Source organism: Lepidothrix coronata, unplaced genomic scaffold (assembly GCF_001604755.1).
Source record: "Lepidothrix coronata isolate B3197 unplaced genomic scaffold, Lepidothrix_coronata-1.0 Scaffold0, whole genome shotgun sequence".
Taxonomy (NCBI): Eukaryota; Metazoa; Chordata; class Aves; order Passeriformes; family Pipridae; genus Lepidothrix; species Lepidothrix coronata.
In genome coordinates this window covers 4,519,575-4,535,193 of record NW_016690180.1, presented here as the reverse complement: position 1 = coordinate 4,535,193, position 15,619 = coordinate 4,519,575, and the positions used below count along the sequence as shown (strand labels likewise).

Below are 15,619 nucleotides of genomic sequence, written 5' to 3'. Positions count from 1 at the left end.
TTGTTCCTTATTGGCAGTTCTTTTTTTCAGATGATAAAGAATTGAGAAAGGATGGAAGCTCTTTTCTAAAAGCTGTAGGTTTGTGTTTTGATTGTTTTTTGGGAGATGTTGTACTGTTAGGTAGTTAGCATTCATTAACTAGCATTCATTAGCATTAATTCATTAAATTTAAAATAACATTTTTTAATTTCAACTGAAAGTTTTTCATAAAGATCCTGGGATTCAGTGACTGCAAACTGTGTCATTGCAAACAGGGAACTCTCTAGTTTTCTTTTTCTTGCTTTTTTAGAGCTTCTTAGTTTACTAAGTTGAAGAACTTTTATTTTCCCAAATGTTGAATACTTTTTATGTAAATGAAAAATGGATGGTGCCTCTCTGCCCGACTGAATAATTTGTTGCTAAAAATTAGTAGAAAATTCTCAGCATAAAACGCCTCTGCTGTTTTTACTAGCAGAACAGAGAATCCCAGAAAGATTAACAGAGTTTTTGTTCAATAACTCCATTGATACCAAAGTGTTGTGTCTCATAGACAATATTTCCAGCACTGTTTTAGGAGAATATTTAGGAATGCGTGTACTGGTTTTGATAGACTTTCAGAAGCAAGACCAGAGCTTTCATCTCACACATTAATTGCAATATCAGTTCACACAAAACCATTAAATTGGTTTTGTCCTCAGCATTAGATTGTGCAACAGCAATATTTGTGGTTTCATCCCCTCATTGAAGCACTGCAGACTCTGGTAGTATCTTGTATGCCTTAGGCATTTTCATTTGCAACATCACCCAGCGGACTTTCAGAATGACAAGCCCGAATGACTGAGTCACAGTACATAATATCCCAAAAGATGGCTTTTGAGATCACATGCATTACTTATCCTCTAGATTATCTTAGACTTTAATTCAAATTCTGCTATTCATCTATGGATATTTTTCCTTCCTACATGCCAACACCAAGATGAGGAAGGAATTCTGTCCTCAGATATTTGCAGAATGGTGTCCTTTTATGCTGATAACAAGAAGCAATTCAGACACTTGTCAGGACTCTTAATTTCTTAAGCAGGCAGAAGAAAAGGTCAGACAGTATAAAGCAGGCGAGCTTCTAACATTTTAGATGAGGAATTGCTTCATTTTAGACAACAGTACTTGTGCTGAGAGTTTATCTGTTCTGTTGGCTGGAATGTGGGCAGCTAGGGGTCTTTTGAAAGCACTTACTTTAGCAGGCTGTCACTGTGGTTTTCTGCATATAATTTTCAGTTTTATTTATGTGTATACTTCAGATTTGCCTATATACCTGTGAAATCTGGGAAGTCAAAATTCTGTGCTCAGATTAGAATGGCAGCTCCCTAGGAGCTGACTATATTGGGCAAAATATGTCAGGTCACTTGAATGAGGAGATAAAGTGTGTGTTTACTTGTTCTCAGAACAGTTAATGGGTATAAAAATGTTTTGTGCTGATACACTCCACAGTATCTATACCACATAATACATTCATCATTAGTTATTGGTCTAAGAGAGCTTGAAGGGTATTGTGGCTACCAGTGGCTTCTTCATCCCTTTCTGGGAATGAGAAGAAAGAAAGTCATGTGTTTTATTCAAAGATAGACATAGAAAAAGTCAGGTTCCTCTGTGTGAGTAGATAGGCATCTCAAAAGAACAGCAAAAAAAGCTGATTATTAATTTCCTTTTCTTCCTATAGTTGAATGCTTTAGGGGTGCACATTTAAAGATACAGAAATCCATTGTCTTTGCTTCTGTGTTATAGTCCCTGTCCTTGAATTGTATATCTCTTATTGGAGATTCTAATAAGTGATGGATTGTTATGTAGAAATTGAGCACGGATCTCATAACTCAGTAGCTTTCATTGATCACAAAAGCAAAGCTAAACTGGATAGGAGGGATTACATTTGTTTAAACAGTAATTGTGAGGTGGTTAAAACCTACATATGCAGAACAATAGAGAAATTAAGTGCAGAACTGGCTGCCCATGTCTCCCTTTTTTTTTTTTTTTTGAAACTATACTCGAATTAAACTAGTCATAAATGAATCTAAAGTTCCATTATTTTTCTTACATTACATAGTGTTTTCCATGTTGTTGGGTCTAAACTTGAAAAGAAATCTAATTATTGGCTTTGTATGGTATCTGCTAATAGGAAATTTCTCTTCAAAATGCATTCCAAATGGCTTTTTAAATCTCCAGTAATTTTGTTTAATGAACTGACAGATAGTCTTAAACAAAACTTATGTCTTTGAGAAAGGATGTATTAAGCCAAAATAAATCATTTGACAAAGTTTGCAAGACCAAGAACAGTTTAAAAATTCCTGTTGATGTGCTTGTGAAATTGTGTCTTGCTAGCAATTCAGTGTTCTGCTGGGACTCTTGGTGCTTAATTTACCTTGCAACTGTTCGCAGTAGCCTTGTGGTTTAAACACAAATGCACCACAGGTGAACTCAAAGCAGTTTTCCCCCTTAGTGAAACTGAGGATGGAAGTCATCAAGAAAATACCACTTGCAATTTGTTAACAAGGTCCTTGAGCAGACCTGTCTGCACATATAGTGTATTCAACTAGGACTGATAATAGGGGGGACTTCTTGCCACTGAAGACATCCTGTGGACATTTGGTCTTGGAACCATATTATGTTATAGCAAATCACTGTTCTTTCCCTCTCTGTGCTACACCAGTCAAAAATGTAGATCTAATGTTTGCTTTTATCATTTAGATGCAGAGTAAGCTACCTAAATCTGGAAACTCTTAAAATAGTTTGAACCCTGAAAAAACCCTGAACTCCCTTGATAAATCAGGTGGCATGCAGCAGTTAGTGCTGTTCTTGGAGTCTGACAAAGAGAAAGAAGGGAGCAGAGGGATGAAAGGTCTGTAGCACTCCTCTCTGTAGAACTGAGAAAGTAGAGACTCTTCTATGAAAAAGTGTCATTATACTCAGAGATAAGTGCCTTGGCTTGAACTTCCTTTGAACTTTGACAAGATCCAAGAAAACTGCAGAAAGTGGCCATTTCTCTGCATATGAGAGTAAATATGAAGTCATTAACCACATGGTACAGATTGATCTGTAGGAGTTAATTTGGTAAAGTTTTGTCCTGGGAAAAATGAACTCACAGTAGTGGTGAGTGAACTAAGTGTTTTGGAAACTTGAGGATCCTAAGCCATGGGATCCTATGGAAACTATGCCATTTGGAATGGCATCAGCATGACGTATCTTAGATGTGTGCATCTGTTCTGCAAATAGTGGTGTGTATACAATAGAAATCTATAGTTTCCACTGTTGGGGTTTTTTTTACCCAGATGATTGTAATTGGAGAATATAGAACACAGCAAAATGAGCTTGAATGTCAAGTGCTATCTGTAGCATACCAAATGCTTACTTAAGGGATATGATGGAAGTGCTCTGTTCTTAGGATACTTAAAATAGATGAAGATTGGAAGAGGACTAGGGAGAAGCAGGAGAATGTTTTCTGGCTCCTGAAAAAGTAATTTTTGAAATACACCGTAAAAAGGAACATGATGGAAAGAAATCATCGCAGATCCAGTATGTGGTGTACTGAATTAGTTTCCTTGGTCACTAGCAGTCTGCCTTCAAGTTAAATAACCATATTGTTAAGTCTTTGCTTTTCAATAATCTTAATACTCGACATTTTCTTCTCCCCACTATTGTGTCACCTAGATATTTTTTTGTTAGATGTTACAGTCTCAACGGCATGGTATTTGTATTGGCAAGCATTAAAGATCTTGATTAATTTGAGAGATTTATCATTTATAAAATATATGACTATGTAAATTGAACTGGAGTCTTTTTAATCTTTTTTTATGGAACCAGATTTGGCCCTAGAGAATGTAAATTTCAAACAATAATTTAAGAATTAGAGAAATGATTTTTCATAGAAGACTCACCTTCAGAGACCTAATTTTTGTATTCTATGCATCTGTTATCTTTCAATGTTTTACTTTTCACCTAATTTTTTGCCTTTCAAAATATCTTTCACCTCACTTTTGTTATCCACATTTTCAGTTTCTATACTTTTGTGCTTTCACATAAGCTATCTATTGTGTGATTCATCACCAAAATTGCAGTATAAATTTCTCTGCTAAAACAGTCTGCAAGGTATAGAAATAACTATCTGTTACTCTTTTCCAGTAATGTGACTGTATACTCTTTTCATTTTGTTGCATAATATTAATTAAAACATAATCCATTTGCTAGTAATCACTACCTGTATGCCTTTATCTGCCATATTAATTAATATACTGTTACATTCCAAATCCTGTTATAGGCAAAATGAAACACACCTTATATTTAAAGCCAAGAACCTGTTCTTATTGTAAGTAAAATCTTAACACTACAAGGAAGAATTATAATTAAACCGTATATGAAAATGTATCTTTCTTTACTATTACAAGAGAAAAAAGTCTTAATCATAACAGCATAACTAAAATTGTTTTTCACACACTTCTTAGTGTCTTTGCCTTTCTCTGATGTCATGGTTACTCTTCCACTGTTTATATCTCGAGATCATTCTTTGGCTTTGGTTTGGGGTGATGGGGTTCTATGGTGAGTTGTCAGCATTCCAGGTTCTCTTCCAGGGAGGAGTGTGATGTTGCTGCTTTCTTCCTCCTTGCTTTAGGGTCTTAGAGGCTATTTTGTGCTTTGTGCTTTCTTCACTGATCTGCAACTAAATTTTACATCAGAATTTAATGGGTAAATGGTGGTGGTCTTCCATATGTTGGATGCTTGTCCTTTGTTCCTTTTGTTAGCCCTAAAACTGTTTTTGATGAGCTCCCATATCTGTGTTTCTTTGTTCACTGTTGGTGCAATATTTATAGGCTTGGGGTCTCCAGTGTAATCCTGTGCATCCTTTCTTATCGTTCCATACTGGTACACTGCATCCTGTGTTTACAGTTCTGCTGTCTCTACAGTCAGCTCGTGCCTGCACTACATCAGTGTGTTGGTCATAATTATTTCATCCCAAACAGAATGGGGGGGGGGAATTAATGAGCCACGCGAAGATAAGCAATTGTAATGTAAACTAGACATAGTCACGTGGTCTTTGGAAAAATTGCTGTTTCAGCTAAAGAAGTTAAAAAACCCTAACAATTACCAAACAACAACAACAAAAAAATACCAAACAAAAACCCCACCAAAACAAAACCCAAAACCAGGAAAGCCAAGACAGATTTGAATAAAGCATGACAAGATTCAGTAGTAAGGCCTTGCAAAATTTATTCATATTACTAGAGGTGACAATGCTGCATTTATAGGGATACAGAGCTCCAGTAGCTTATATTTACTTCACAAATGAGTTACTAAGTATTCTTTAAAGAAAATCCTTTAAGGGTTTTAGTAAACCCTGGCTTAGTTAGTCATTATGGTATGAATTTTTACATTTGTGATCCATCTACTTATGACTTAAGTGTGCTGTTGGGAATATTGATATACAGTAAAAATGAGCATATATGTAACTGTTTCTAAATTATCTTGTAATTTTTCTAAGGATTATTTATACTGATAAGACGCAAGACATGTTTAGATTATACAAGTTCCCTATTTCTGTTTTTCTCATTTGTTAATCAAAAGATACGATATTTTCCTCTTTAAGAGAATCATAATGACCTTCTATGAGAATTAAAGTCTGTTTTTACAGTTGTCATGTATCTCTAACTTAACTTCACACTCCTCCATAGGGAATTTCACTTTTCTAACAACTCAGTCACTGCTATTTGTCATAGCTAAAATGAATCACAGTCATATAGGACACACAATGAGAATTTCATAAAATAGGACAGGGGTTTTTTTAATAACTAGATTTTTTCTGTGACTTTTTTTATCATTTTGTACACCTGAAAGCAAAAAGGTAAGCTAAACATTTATATAGAATTTAGAGACAGAAATATTTTCATGAAAGGTTGTATAAATCCTGAATACTAGTTTCCAGAACATTTGCAATGAATGCCTTCTACTGCTCCAAGTGCTTGTTGCCATATAGATGTGCAAATGTGGCACATAAATATAGGATTATTTTAAGAGAGATTTGAAAAATCTCTCTTGAGCTAACTCATTTTCAGAATAACGAAAGTGATTGAGAATTTTATGAGAGCAACACATCTGAACACGCGATGCTCAAATTCAAATAGAGGAAGATACTGTGTCTGGTTAGGGGAACAATTACGTATCTAAAGCAAGAATCACCGGCAGAATGGTTTTCTGTTCAATTCATCATGGTAAGTTAGTAAGCATATTGTTTTTCTATTTTTCCTAGTGTGTTGTATTTGCTATGACATCTGGTCAGATGTGGAATCACATCCGTGGACCACCATATGCACATAAAAATCCTCAGAATGGACAAGTGGTGAGTTGATTATTTCAATTTTATTTTTAGGGGAAACATTATATAGACAGTCACTTGCTACAGTGAGTCTACAATTGCAAAAAGTTGCAGTTCCATAGTTCTGTATGACAGTCTGTCAGAGTCTTAAGTCTCTAGTTGCAAGCAGAGTCTTTGGAATTTTAGGTGTTTGAAAGGTGCTACCGTCTCTAATTTGAGCAATTACGTGGGTGGCTGTGTTTTCCAAAATTCTCTCTATGAGGCTCCTAGCTGTAGTGAATGTGTTGTAAAATGTTCCATACCACACAATTTTCCGCTGCCTAAAGATAAACACAGATATTGTGTCTTTTTGTAGGGATGTGCTCCCTCACATGGTAAAAAACAGATCTCTTTTGTTTCTTCCTTTCAGGCTACATTTACACAAACCCTTGAGGTTTGTAAGCCCTTATCTTCCTGTCCAGAGCATTTTATTTAGAAAAGGAGATGCCAAATATTTTCATGTGCTTTGTACCATCTCCCATCATGTCTGTAACACTTCCACTGAACTTTATGGAATGCTCTATCCTGTATCTCTTTGCTCCTTTAATTTAAATTCGTTATCAACTTTACTAAGTTGACTATTGCCAAAATTACTATTGCCAAAATTAGTTAGATCCCGCTACTGCTGTCTTTGAAGAATTACCTCGTTTGCTTCTTCCTGCTCACAAATTAGCAAATGTTCATCAGACTTCAGAAAAATAAACTCTCTTTGCCTGCTAGGAAAATAAAGAGGACCTTGTCAAGTTTCTATCACTCTTAGTTATTTACCACTTCTCAAACAGTTTCTTGGGATGGAATCTACAGAACTTGCAATGAACTTATCGATCAGGAAGCTTTTCAGTAACTAATGCCCTGTTGAGCTATTTTCAGCTTTGCCCATCACTAGTTAAAGGAAATTGTCTTATGCCTTAAAGAAAAAATCTGTTTTAACTCCGTTAGTGTCATATCTTAATTGGAGTAGCAAAAAATGATGGTTTGAATTTGATTACCAATCTGCTTTTTATCAATCTACATTTACGCATTTACGTTTTATCATTTTATCAGCATATTGATTTCATAAAAATGTCAGGATTTCATCTGTGAACTTTGTTATTCAGAAATAGAATTGATGATGTAATAAATAATCTTAATAAAACACTTTATGAAAATTTAGAATTTTTCATTACTGCTTTGCAGTATTAAGTTTATGATGCTTTCTTATGGAGTGACAGAAAGGAGAAATACTGCATAGAAAAAGCAGCATTTATGACAAATTAGTTTTTACCATGTCCAGTTGTATACACATTGCCTGTCTTAAAGACCTGTTTCTGAAGTATATCCTACATTAAGTAATCTTAACATATTCCTGAATTTGTGCTGGATTGTCTAAGTTTTCAAGTGTGGACTCATATCCTGAGTGTCTGTAAAGCTACTACTTTGGGAGTGTTAGCACACACAACTAAATAATGGAAATAATGGTAAAGATGTTTTTAAATTCTAGATACTAACCTATTGTATTGATAAACATACATACATTCTTTTTTGGTTTTACTGCAGTATATGACTTCAGGTAAGTTGTGTCAGTAGGTAAAACCAGTCAGATTCTAAAAATTAAAAAAAAGAAAGATTCAGGGTCACCAAGATCCTGCTTTAATTGAGCTTTCACTGACCAGTATAGTTTTAATTTAAAACTCTAACTATAGAAGTGTTAGAAGCCAATTAAGTATTCTATAAAACTGTACCTATTTTAGATTGTGAGGTTTTTTTTCAAATAGCAGTATTGAACATTTTCCTATTTCATTTTTCTAGCGCTTATCTATCTTTCTGTGACTTTGAAGTCATAAAAGTGCTTATCTAACACTTCTTTGAGATTTACTCAACCGTGTTAATTCACTGTAACACACTGTGAATTAAGTCAGCAACTGCTGTCTTTACATCTGGATGAAATTTAACTCATCGCTTTCTTTCCAACGTCTAGCATTTCGTACTGATTCCAAATGTGCATGCCAGTTTTGTACAAGGATTACCTGTATGTAATACTCTGAAACTTTATTGACAGTCTTACCATGTAAATTTCTGATTTTAGGAGGAGGCATAGAATTGCTCACCAAGCTTAACAGTTTTATTGTTAGGTTCAAAATTACTGATCTGAGTTTTTCTTACTTCATAGGAGCTAGTGGTTAAATTCTGTGCTGGCCTGATATTCCAGCAGCCTTTGAAAGTGGTAATAATCTGTCTTCATAAACTGTTCCTTACCTCACATATCTCCCATGATATGTTTTGTTCTTGCTGTAATTCTGGATGACAATTTCTTCTTAAATTCATGTTGGTTTTTTGTTTGGTTTTTTTTTCAAAAGATAAAAGGACAGCTGTTTGCTTTGCTTAGACAACACTACTTACTATTGCCAGTATCTTGTGCAGGTAACATTACCAGTTCTTAAAATTTTTGGCTTGTGAACTGGGGTTATGATTCTTTGCTTGATTACCTAAACTACTCTATGATTTTATTCCTTGAAGCTTTCAAACCATATTTTTGTATTTCTGTATGTGCTCTCTTATTGAGATTGTTGCAGTTAGTTCCTTTATTCCCCATTGCCATCAGCTAATTTTGGGTTTTGGATCCATGTGAAAGCAGCATCAATTTTAATGTAGAAAGCTGAATCACACTGTTTGCTGTGTCATTTCTGGTTTAGGTTGATGAAACTGGTGCTAGTCTTCTGTCTTGGCACATACTTTATTTCTGTTTCATTTCTGGAGATCTTCATCTTTTGCCAAATAATTTTGTTAGGATTAGGCCCTTGCTGACTGTGTGACACTAAAATTGGTACCTGTTTTACTGGGACTGAGTGTGATAACTCAATGTTGGTGTCTGTGTATAAAATCTTGTGAAAATTCTGATTTTTATTCAGAACTTGATCTGAATAGAGCTGGTGGTGAGACAAGTAGAGAGCTGGAGAAAGCAATTACATGGTTTTGAGCCTTTTGCAGAGGTAGTTCTGCTGCTGTTTAATTGACCTAATAGCAAAGAATTCTCATTAGATTTTCATCAACTTTTAATCAAATAGCAGCAATGGCTAAGAAAGCATTTATGTATATCTTTCCATGGATTAGAAGCCTTTTGTTTTATTTTGCATACAAATTCCACAATTTTTATTGTGCAATATACTTAAGACTGCATCTTTAAAATGGTCGAAAGTTTGCTGTAAATGAGAAGAGGGCAAAGGACAAGCTCAATCTAAAATACTGGGTGGTTTCCAAAGCTCATTATTTCCTTTCCTTCTCTGAGAAGAAATTATTAGAAGTTGGAAAAGTTTTTGTGTGAAGAGGAAAATATTATGTTTTTATTATCAATTATTAGTTGCTGCTTTGTGGAATAGACAGTGGTATTATTTGCCACTATATTGGATATTTTGTAATTTCTTATATTTAAAAGATTGTTAAAATTGCTTAATCATAACACAAATTATGTCCTTAGGAAGCAATTTATCTTTTAGATAGAATACCTTATAATATCATATTAAATATAAATATTTGTTCAACTGTAGAGTTGATTCATCCTTCCCCCCTCCCCCCATCACTTACCTTTCACAGTTTTATAACCACTCATCTTTATTCACTTTTCTTGCTAATACAGATATGTGATAATGTTTCTGAAGTTAAATGAAACATATATTTGCTGGTACAATTTTTGTATTTGTCAATGCAAAGTTAAGGTACTCTGAAAAATTTCAACTAAGAATATTGGGATTCTTAACTCATGTTAGCCCTCTACTGCTAAGCAGGATAAAATGTCACTGAAGTTAATTCTTCATGGTTTCTGATACAAAGGTTTTCATGTGAGTCTAATTAAAGTATATGGAACCATTTCTTGAAACAGTTTTAAAGAATTACTCCCTTTCAAGCTCAGTAGGTCACAGTAAATACATTGTCCTTTTGCCTTCAGTGTATCTGGAAGCATGTTTGAAGTACAGTTGGCCAAGATTGTCTTTCTAATGCCCGACTTTTCTGCAAGTGGCAACATTGTTTGGTAGCAATTTCAATGCATACAACAGTCAGTTTACTGTGTGATATGTTATTATATATTTGTCTTGCTTTTGGATAAAAAAAAGTTGATATAGATTATTATATCAGTACCTAACATAAGGTATGAGATTGGTCTGACTTTTACCACAGGAATATTTTGGTGTAATATTTTGGTAATCGAAACCATACTATTGTTGGAAATGCTTCTCAAGATTTTAAGGGAATAGCCAATTATTGATGCTAACATACTGGAGAGAAATGAGTTGTGCTTTATTTATGTTATGAATATTTTTAATGAAATAGCTTTCCTGTGATTATCAAAGCAGTGAATCTATTCAGAAGCTGCAAGAGGTAGAGGTTTCTCAAGCCTTTAAATTAAACTTCTGTCATGATTTAGTCAAAAAAGTTAACAAAGGGCAGTGTAAGGCATAGAACTAGTATAAAATAATCTTAACTCTGTTAACAGACCAGCACATTAACAACTGGGCAACATCATATCTAAACTACAGTTGGGAAAATTATTAACCTGTGTAAGAGATCTGTCTGAATTTTTGAGATTGCAAGGGTGATTGTGTCTGGCATTCTGTATAACATGTTTCTGTCTTGAGACAGAAACATGTCTTGAACAGGGAAACCATACAGGGAAACTCTTTTTTTTACTGTGGGAAGAAAAGGAGGTAGGAAAATAGGGTTGCTGAGATGAGGCATTAGAATCTCTGCATTCTTATAATGGTCAATTCTGGACACATGCATGCTGTAAAAGTTCACATAGTGCCATTGTATTGCAAGGGCGATTATTTCGTCTCAGTAAAGATGGAACATGTTCTCATCAAGTAAAACCAGATTTTAGACAAGTAAGCATTCAGCAAGTAGTCTGTCATGATAAAAACCAATAAAATTAAATAATGAAAAAGCAACCTGCCTGATTTGAATTGCTTCTTGTAACAACAGAAATCGAATTTTAATTGACTGATACCACTTTCAACTAATAAACACTCCTTGTCCATCACTCTTTGCCTTCCTTTTGCTAAGTGTAGATGGGCTCCTAGAAGCTATTTAGTTTAATTTGAAACAGCTGTTTTCTGCAGAACAGCTCTTTTTATGTCAGAAATCAGGGAGACCTCAAATATGTAGTTATGAGATATCTGGAGATAGAATGATAATGCAATACAGTAAAATATACTTTAAGACAGAAAACCAGAATGACAAATGGGAAAAACTGGTTCATATCGTTCTGTTACTACTAGAACGAGCCATTTTCTTAAATTCAGCTTAAATGCCAGACAGGAATCTAGTTTTTCCGTCTCCCCAGATTTTACTGGTTGTGTCGATGTTAAAAGATGAGAGGCTTCTCTATTACAATAATTTTGATTGGAAGGTAACTTTGAAGATTGTCTAGTCCAGCTGCTTGTTCAGAGGTGGTCAGGTTGCTCAGGACTTTGTCTAAGAGAATTTTTAATGTCTCCATAGTCAGAGATTCCCTAACCTGTTCTAGTGTTTGACCATCCACAGAATTCTTTTAATTTTACCTTCTAATTTATTTTTGTCTTTTGTTTTTAATTTTCCTCAGGAACAGTCAAGGTAAATTTTATCCTTCTCTTCAGTAAAAGCTGATTTAGCCAAGTTCTTAATTGGAATTTAACAGTAACGTTAATAAAATATGGACTTAGCCCAGCAGAACAGCTTTTCAGAACTCCTGTCAGCATACTTCAGCTTAAGTGACACTAGCATTATTATGATACCAATATCCAAACTGGAAACAAGAAAAAATTAAGCCTGGAGTAGTCAGAGATTTTTTCTCAGTATAGATTCTGCTCTGAATAGTCATGCAGATATGCTTCCTGTAGCTATTAAAGAACTTAAGCATTTGTTTTCTTCTAAAATCTTGCAGCTTTGAGAGTGGAGAAGGGAGAAGTGAGGAAAGGAACATATTTTCTCTATTGCACAACAACATCTTAAAATCTTTCACTATTTTTGATGGATTATTTTAGTGACTCTTATCTGTTCCGTGTGGAAAGATAATCTATGATACAAGGGTGCAGATGTTACTTGTGCTGAAGTAAAATTTCAGCAGTTGGGAATTGTCTTGTGAACTACTGAGGAAGTATCAAAATATTTTCTATTCTGCAGAGCCTTTTAGAGCTATAGACCTGGCACATTTTTATGTTGGTGAGCTCTTACCTTTCCATATAGTTTGTCTAGTAAGCTCTAATGCTGTCATTTCAGTGTAGCAGATTAGATTTCTCTTATGCCTGTGAACAATGTCGAGAGAAGGAGCATGCATTTGAGTGTGTTAATGTAAATGAAGCAGCATACTTCAGACAGTCCTTCATGGACTAATTCACCCATAACCTCCAGTTAAGAGAGACACCTTTTTATTGTGGTTATTTTTTATTGAAGATAAGGAACTTTTGATTTTTTTTTTTTTTAATCTACAAGGCAATAGTTATTTGCTACTTGATATTTTATTAAATATAAAATGCTTTTTGTATGTTTTCACAAAAACAAAAATTATTCTGACATTTTTTTTGTCTAGCTCTGGTGCCAGCATTAATTCCTTTCTTTGGCTAACCTTTCATGTTAACTGACTATTCCTGAAGGAAGATACAGTAGAAGAAGACATAAAGACTAAATTAAAAGGTAAATAAAAAGTTAAAACTAAGTTAAAAGTTTTATTGTACATGCGGTTTATTCTTCTGAGCCACTAAAAGACAGTAAGGTAGTACTATATATCTCACCTATTACATATCAAATATTTCTGAGTTCCTGAATATTAAATGGCAGGTTATCTGGGTTTTGTTTTTCTGTTCCTTGAATCATTCATAAGATTAAAAAAATTTTTTTTATAGGTAGTCTGGGTTTTTTCCCCATTGCCCAGCAGCAAAATTACATAAAGGTTATACAGAGTCTGAACCCTAGTAACCGAGGAACTTCAGCTGGTATGCTCAGATAGTCAAAACTTATTGCTATACAAAAATGAAAATAGAATAAGCTGGTACGTAGGAAGGTTGTACATAGGAACAGAATGTGGGAGTAGGGGCTCTGGTAAAGGGAAGGGTTGATTGCTGGGTTAAACTTTTTTTGTTGTTGTTTGGCTGGGGGGTGATGGTTTGTGACTTTTTTTTTTTTCTAAATCACTAGTAAAATTATCACTAATTTTTATAACAGCAGACCTATTCAAAGCAACTCTGAAAATTGACTTGAAGCAACATGTGTGTATCCATTTTTCTTTTGGCACAGTAATGCTTCAATAGCAGAAATGAAATTTTGTTCAGCTTTTGAACAAACAATGAAAATATTTCAATAAATTAAGGACATTATTTCCTAATTTTTTGCATTTCTCAGATTAATTTATACAGTTTATTTATCTAATATTCTTTGGCTGGCATTGTACTTCTGTTTATTGTAATGGTTGTAATTATAAAAGAAATTGAATGTGTATATATATATATTTTTGTCTTCTTGATAGTTATTGTAAAATATCTTGGAAATATAAAAACTATTTTGCGGATTCTATGATGCTTATGTCATCAAAAATGCTATACAACATGTGTTAGTACTATTAAAGCTTTCTGCTCTTCTCTTATGTCCAAAGGACAAGTTCAAGCTATTGGGATTCTGTTCTAAAATATTGGGTGAAAATTTAGATGGTTTGGTTTGGGGTTTGTTTGTTTGTTTGTTTCTGGTTGGGTTTTTTTTACATTAGTTCCAGTTAGATCCTGCTCACAAGACTAGCTTACATGGCTGTTGCATTATCAATACACGTTTAGAAGTAGATGTTGCTAAGTCAGTTGTCTTGCAGTGACTGTGTAACTGGCAAGCTGTGTTTATCAAAGTCCCCAAAAATGTTTGTAAGGGAATTACTGTTCTCCAACAGCTTTGCCCATATTCTTGGAGTATGACGAGGAGGTAATGTAACTTCTGTCCCCATTTCTGGTCAGCATTCAAGCTTACTTTATGTCCACATTGTTGAGAAACAAGTTCACAAAGTAGTAGGCTTTACACAAGGAATTATTTTTGTTTTGCACTAGCCTTTAGACAAGCACATTTGTCTATCCCTTAAAAAACCACTGCAGAACTGTAACCCTTCTCAGGAGAGTTTGCTTCTGCGTAACACAACTGAGATTGATCTGCTCGTTAAAAGTTTTAAAGGCATCTTGCATCAAGCTAATATTATGCACAAAAGTGGGTTGAGAAGCAGATTTTGTGTGCATCACCTATTCTTAGTATTCAGTACTCCCAGAATCAAACTTTCATATTTATTAGAAATAGACTGTAGTTCTTTTGTATATATTTGTACTGCAAAGAGGCATTTTGCACTGTTCCCCTTAAAAGTCCATCATTAATATTTATACTCAAGGTGTTACAGGCTGGAGCACTATAACTTCAGGTACAGTGCAAATTAAAAAAGTCCTTTACTGGCAATCTTGCAAGTGTAGCTTTTGAGCAGTAAACCAAAGCATTAAATAATCTCCTTCATGTTCTTAGGTCCTGAGGTCATTTAGCATAGCAAAATGTTCTACATGTACTAAAAATGGCATTACCATTTAAAAGAGGGAAGTTCTTTGCATTTACCAGCCTCTCACACTTCTAATACAGGTCAATAGAATGAAAGAAGAATTTGGTTTTAAAAAACATTTCAAACAAAAAAAAATGTATTCTATAGTTCATATTAACCAGAGTAATCTCTCTTAGATATATAAGTAGGAATTGTTCATAGTCTTCTGTGTGGGTCAATACCAGAATCATTGAAGAATTAATTTTTTCACAGTAGTTCTATTATTGTTTTTTTTATTTTGTTTTTAGACAGAGAACAATTCAATGAATAGTATAATGATTGAATAAACACCATCTGGTCTTGTCCAGTGCTGTAATTTAAGATATTATTAACGTGGGAAATGAGGAAAAAAGGCATAGATTGCCTTTAGAAGACATGTAGGTATACTACCATTAAAAGGCCTTAGGTGTAAAATCTAAGCTTCCAAATTGAGTGCTGGAAATGTGCAGAACTATTTGGACATGGTAGAACTCGCAGCCCTTTTGTATGGCCCTGTAAAGAACTGGAGAGACTTTTGGCAGTGTTAGCTGCTTTACCTTCTGAATGTGCATTTAACTAGAAGTATGCTACAATAAATGGAGATGATGCAAGCATTGGATCAGGTGCACAGTTTAATCATGGATTTTAAGAATTGATTACAGAACAAAATTGAATTAAATTTCAACTGTTAGTCATTTAAAATCCCA

The 15,619-nt window shown here is 34.3% G+C and overlaps 1 protein-coding gene across 4 annotated transcripts in view; it reads left to right on the top strand.

Moving 5' to 3' along the window:
* Positions 1–15,619, top strand: part of TUSC3 (tumor suppressor candidate 3) — a 106,628-nt gene that overhangs the window by 49,973 nt on the left and 41,036 nt on the right. For all 4 annotated transcript variants that reach the window (XR_001873275.1, XM_017805751.1, XM_017805769.1 and 1 more), the window contains exon 6: positions 6,269–6,358. Coding sequence is in view for 3 of the 4 variants with exons in the window: in XM_017805751.1 (XP_017661240.1) it covers positions 6,269–6,358 (90 nt within the window). In the remaining variant the exon portion in view is untranslated. The remainder of the gene's footprint in view (positions 1–6,268; positions 6,359–15,619) is intronic.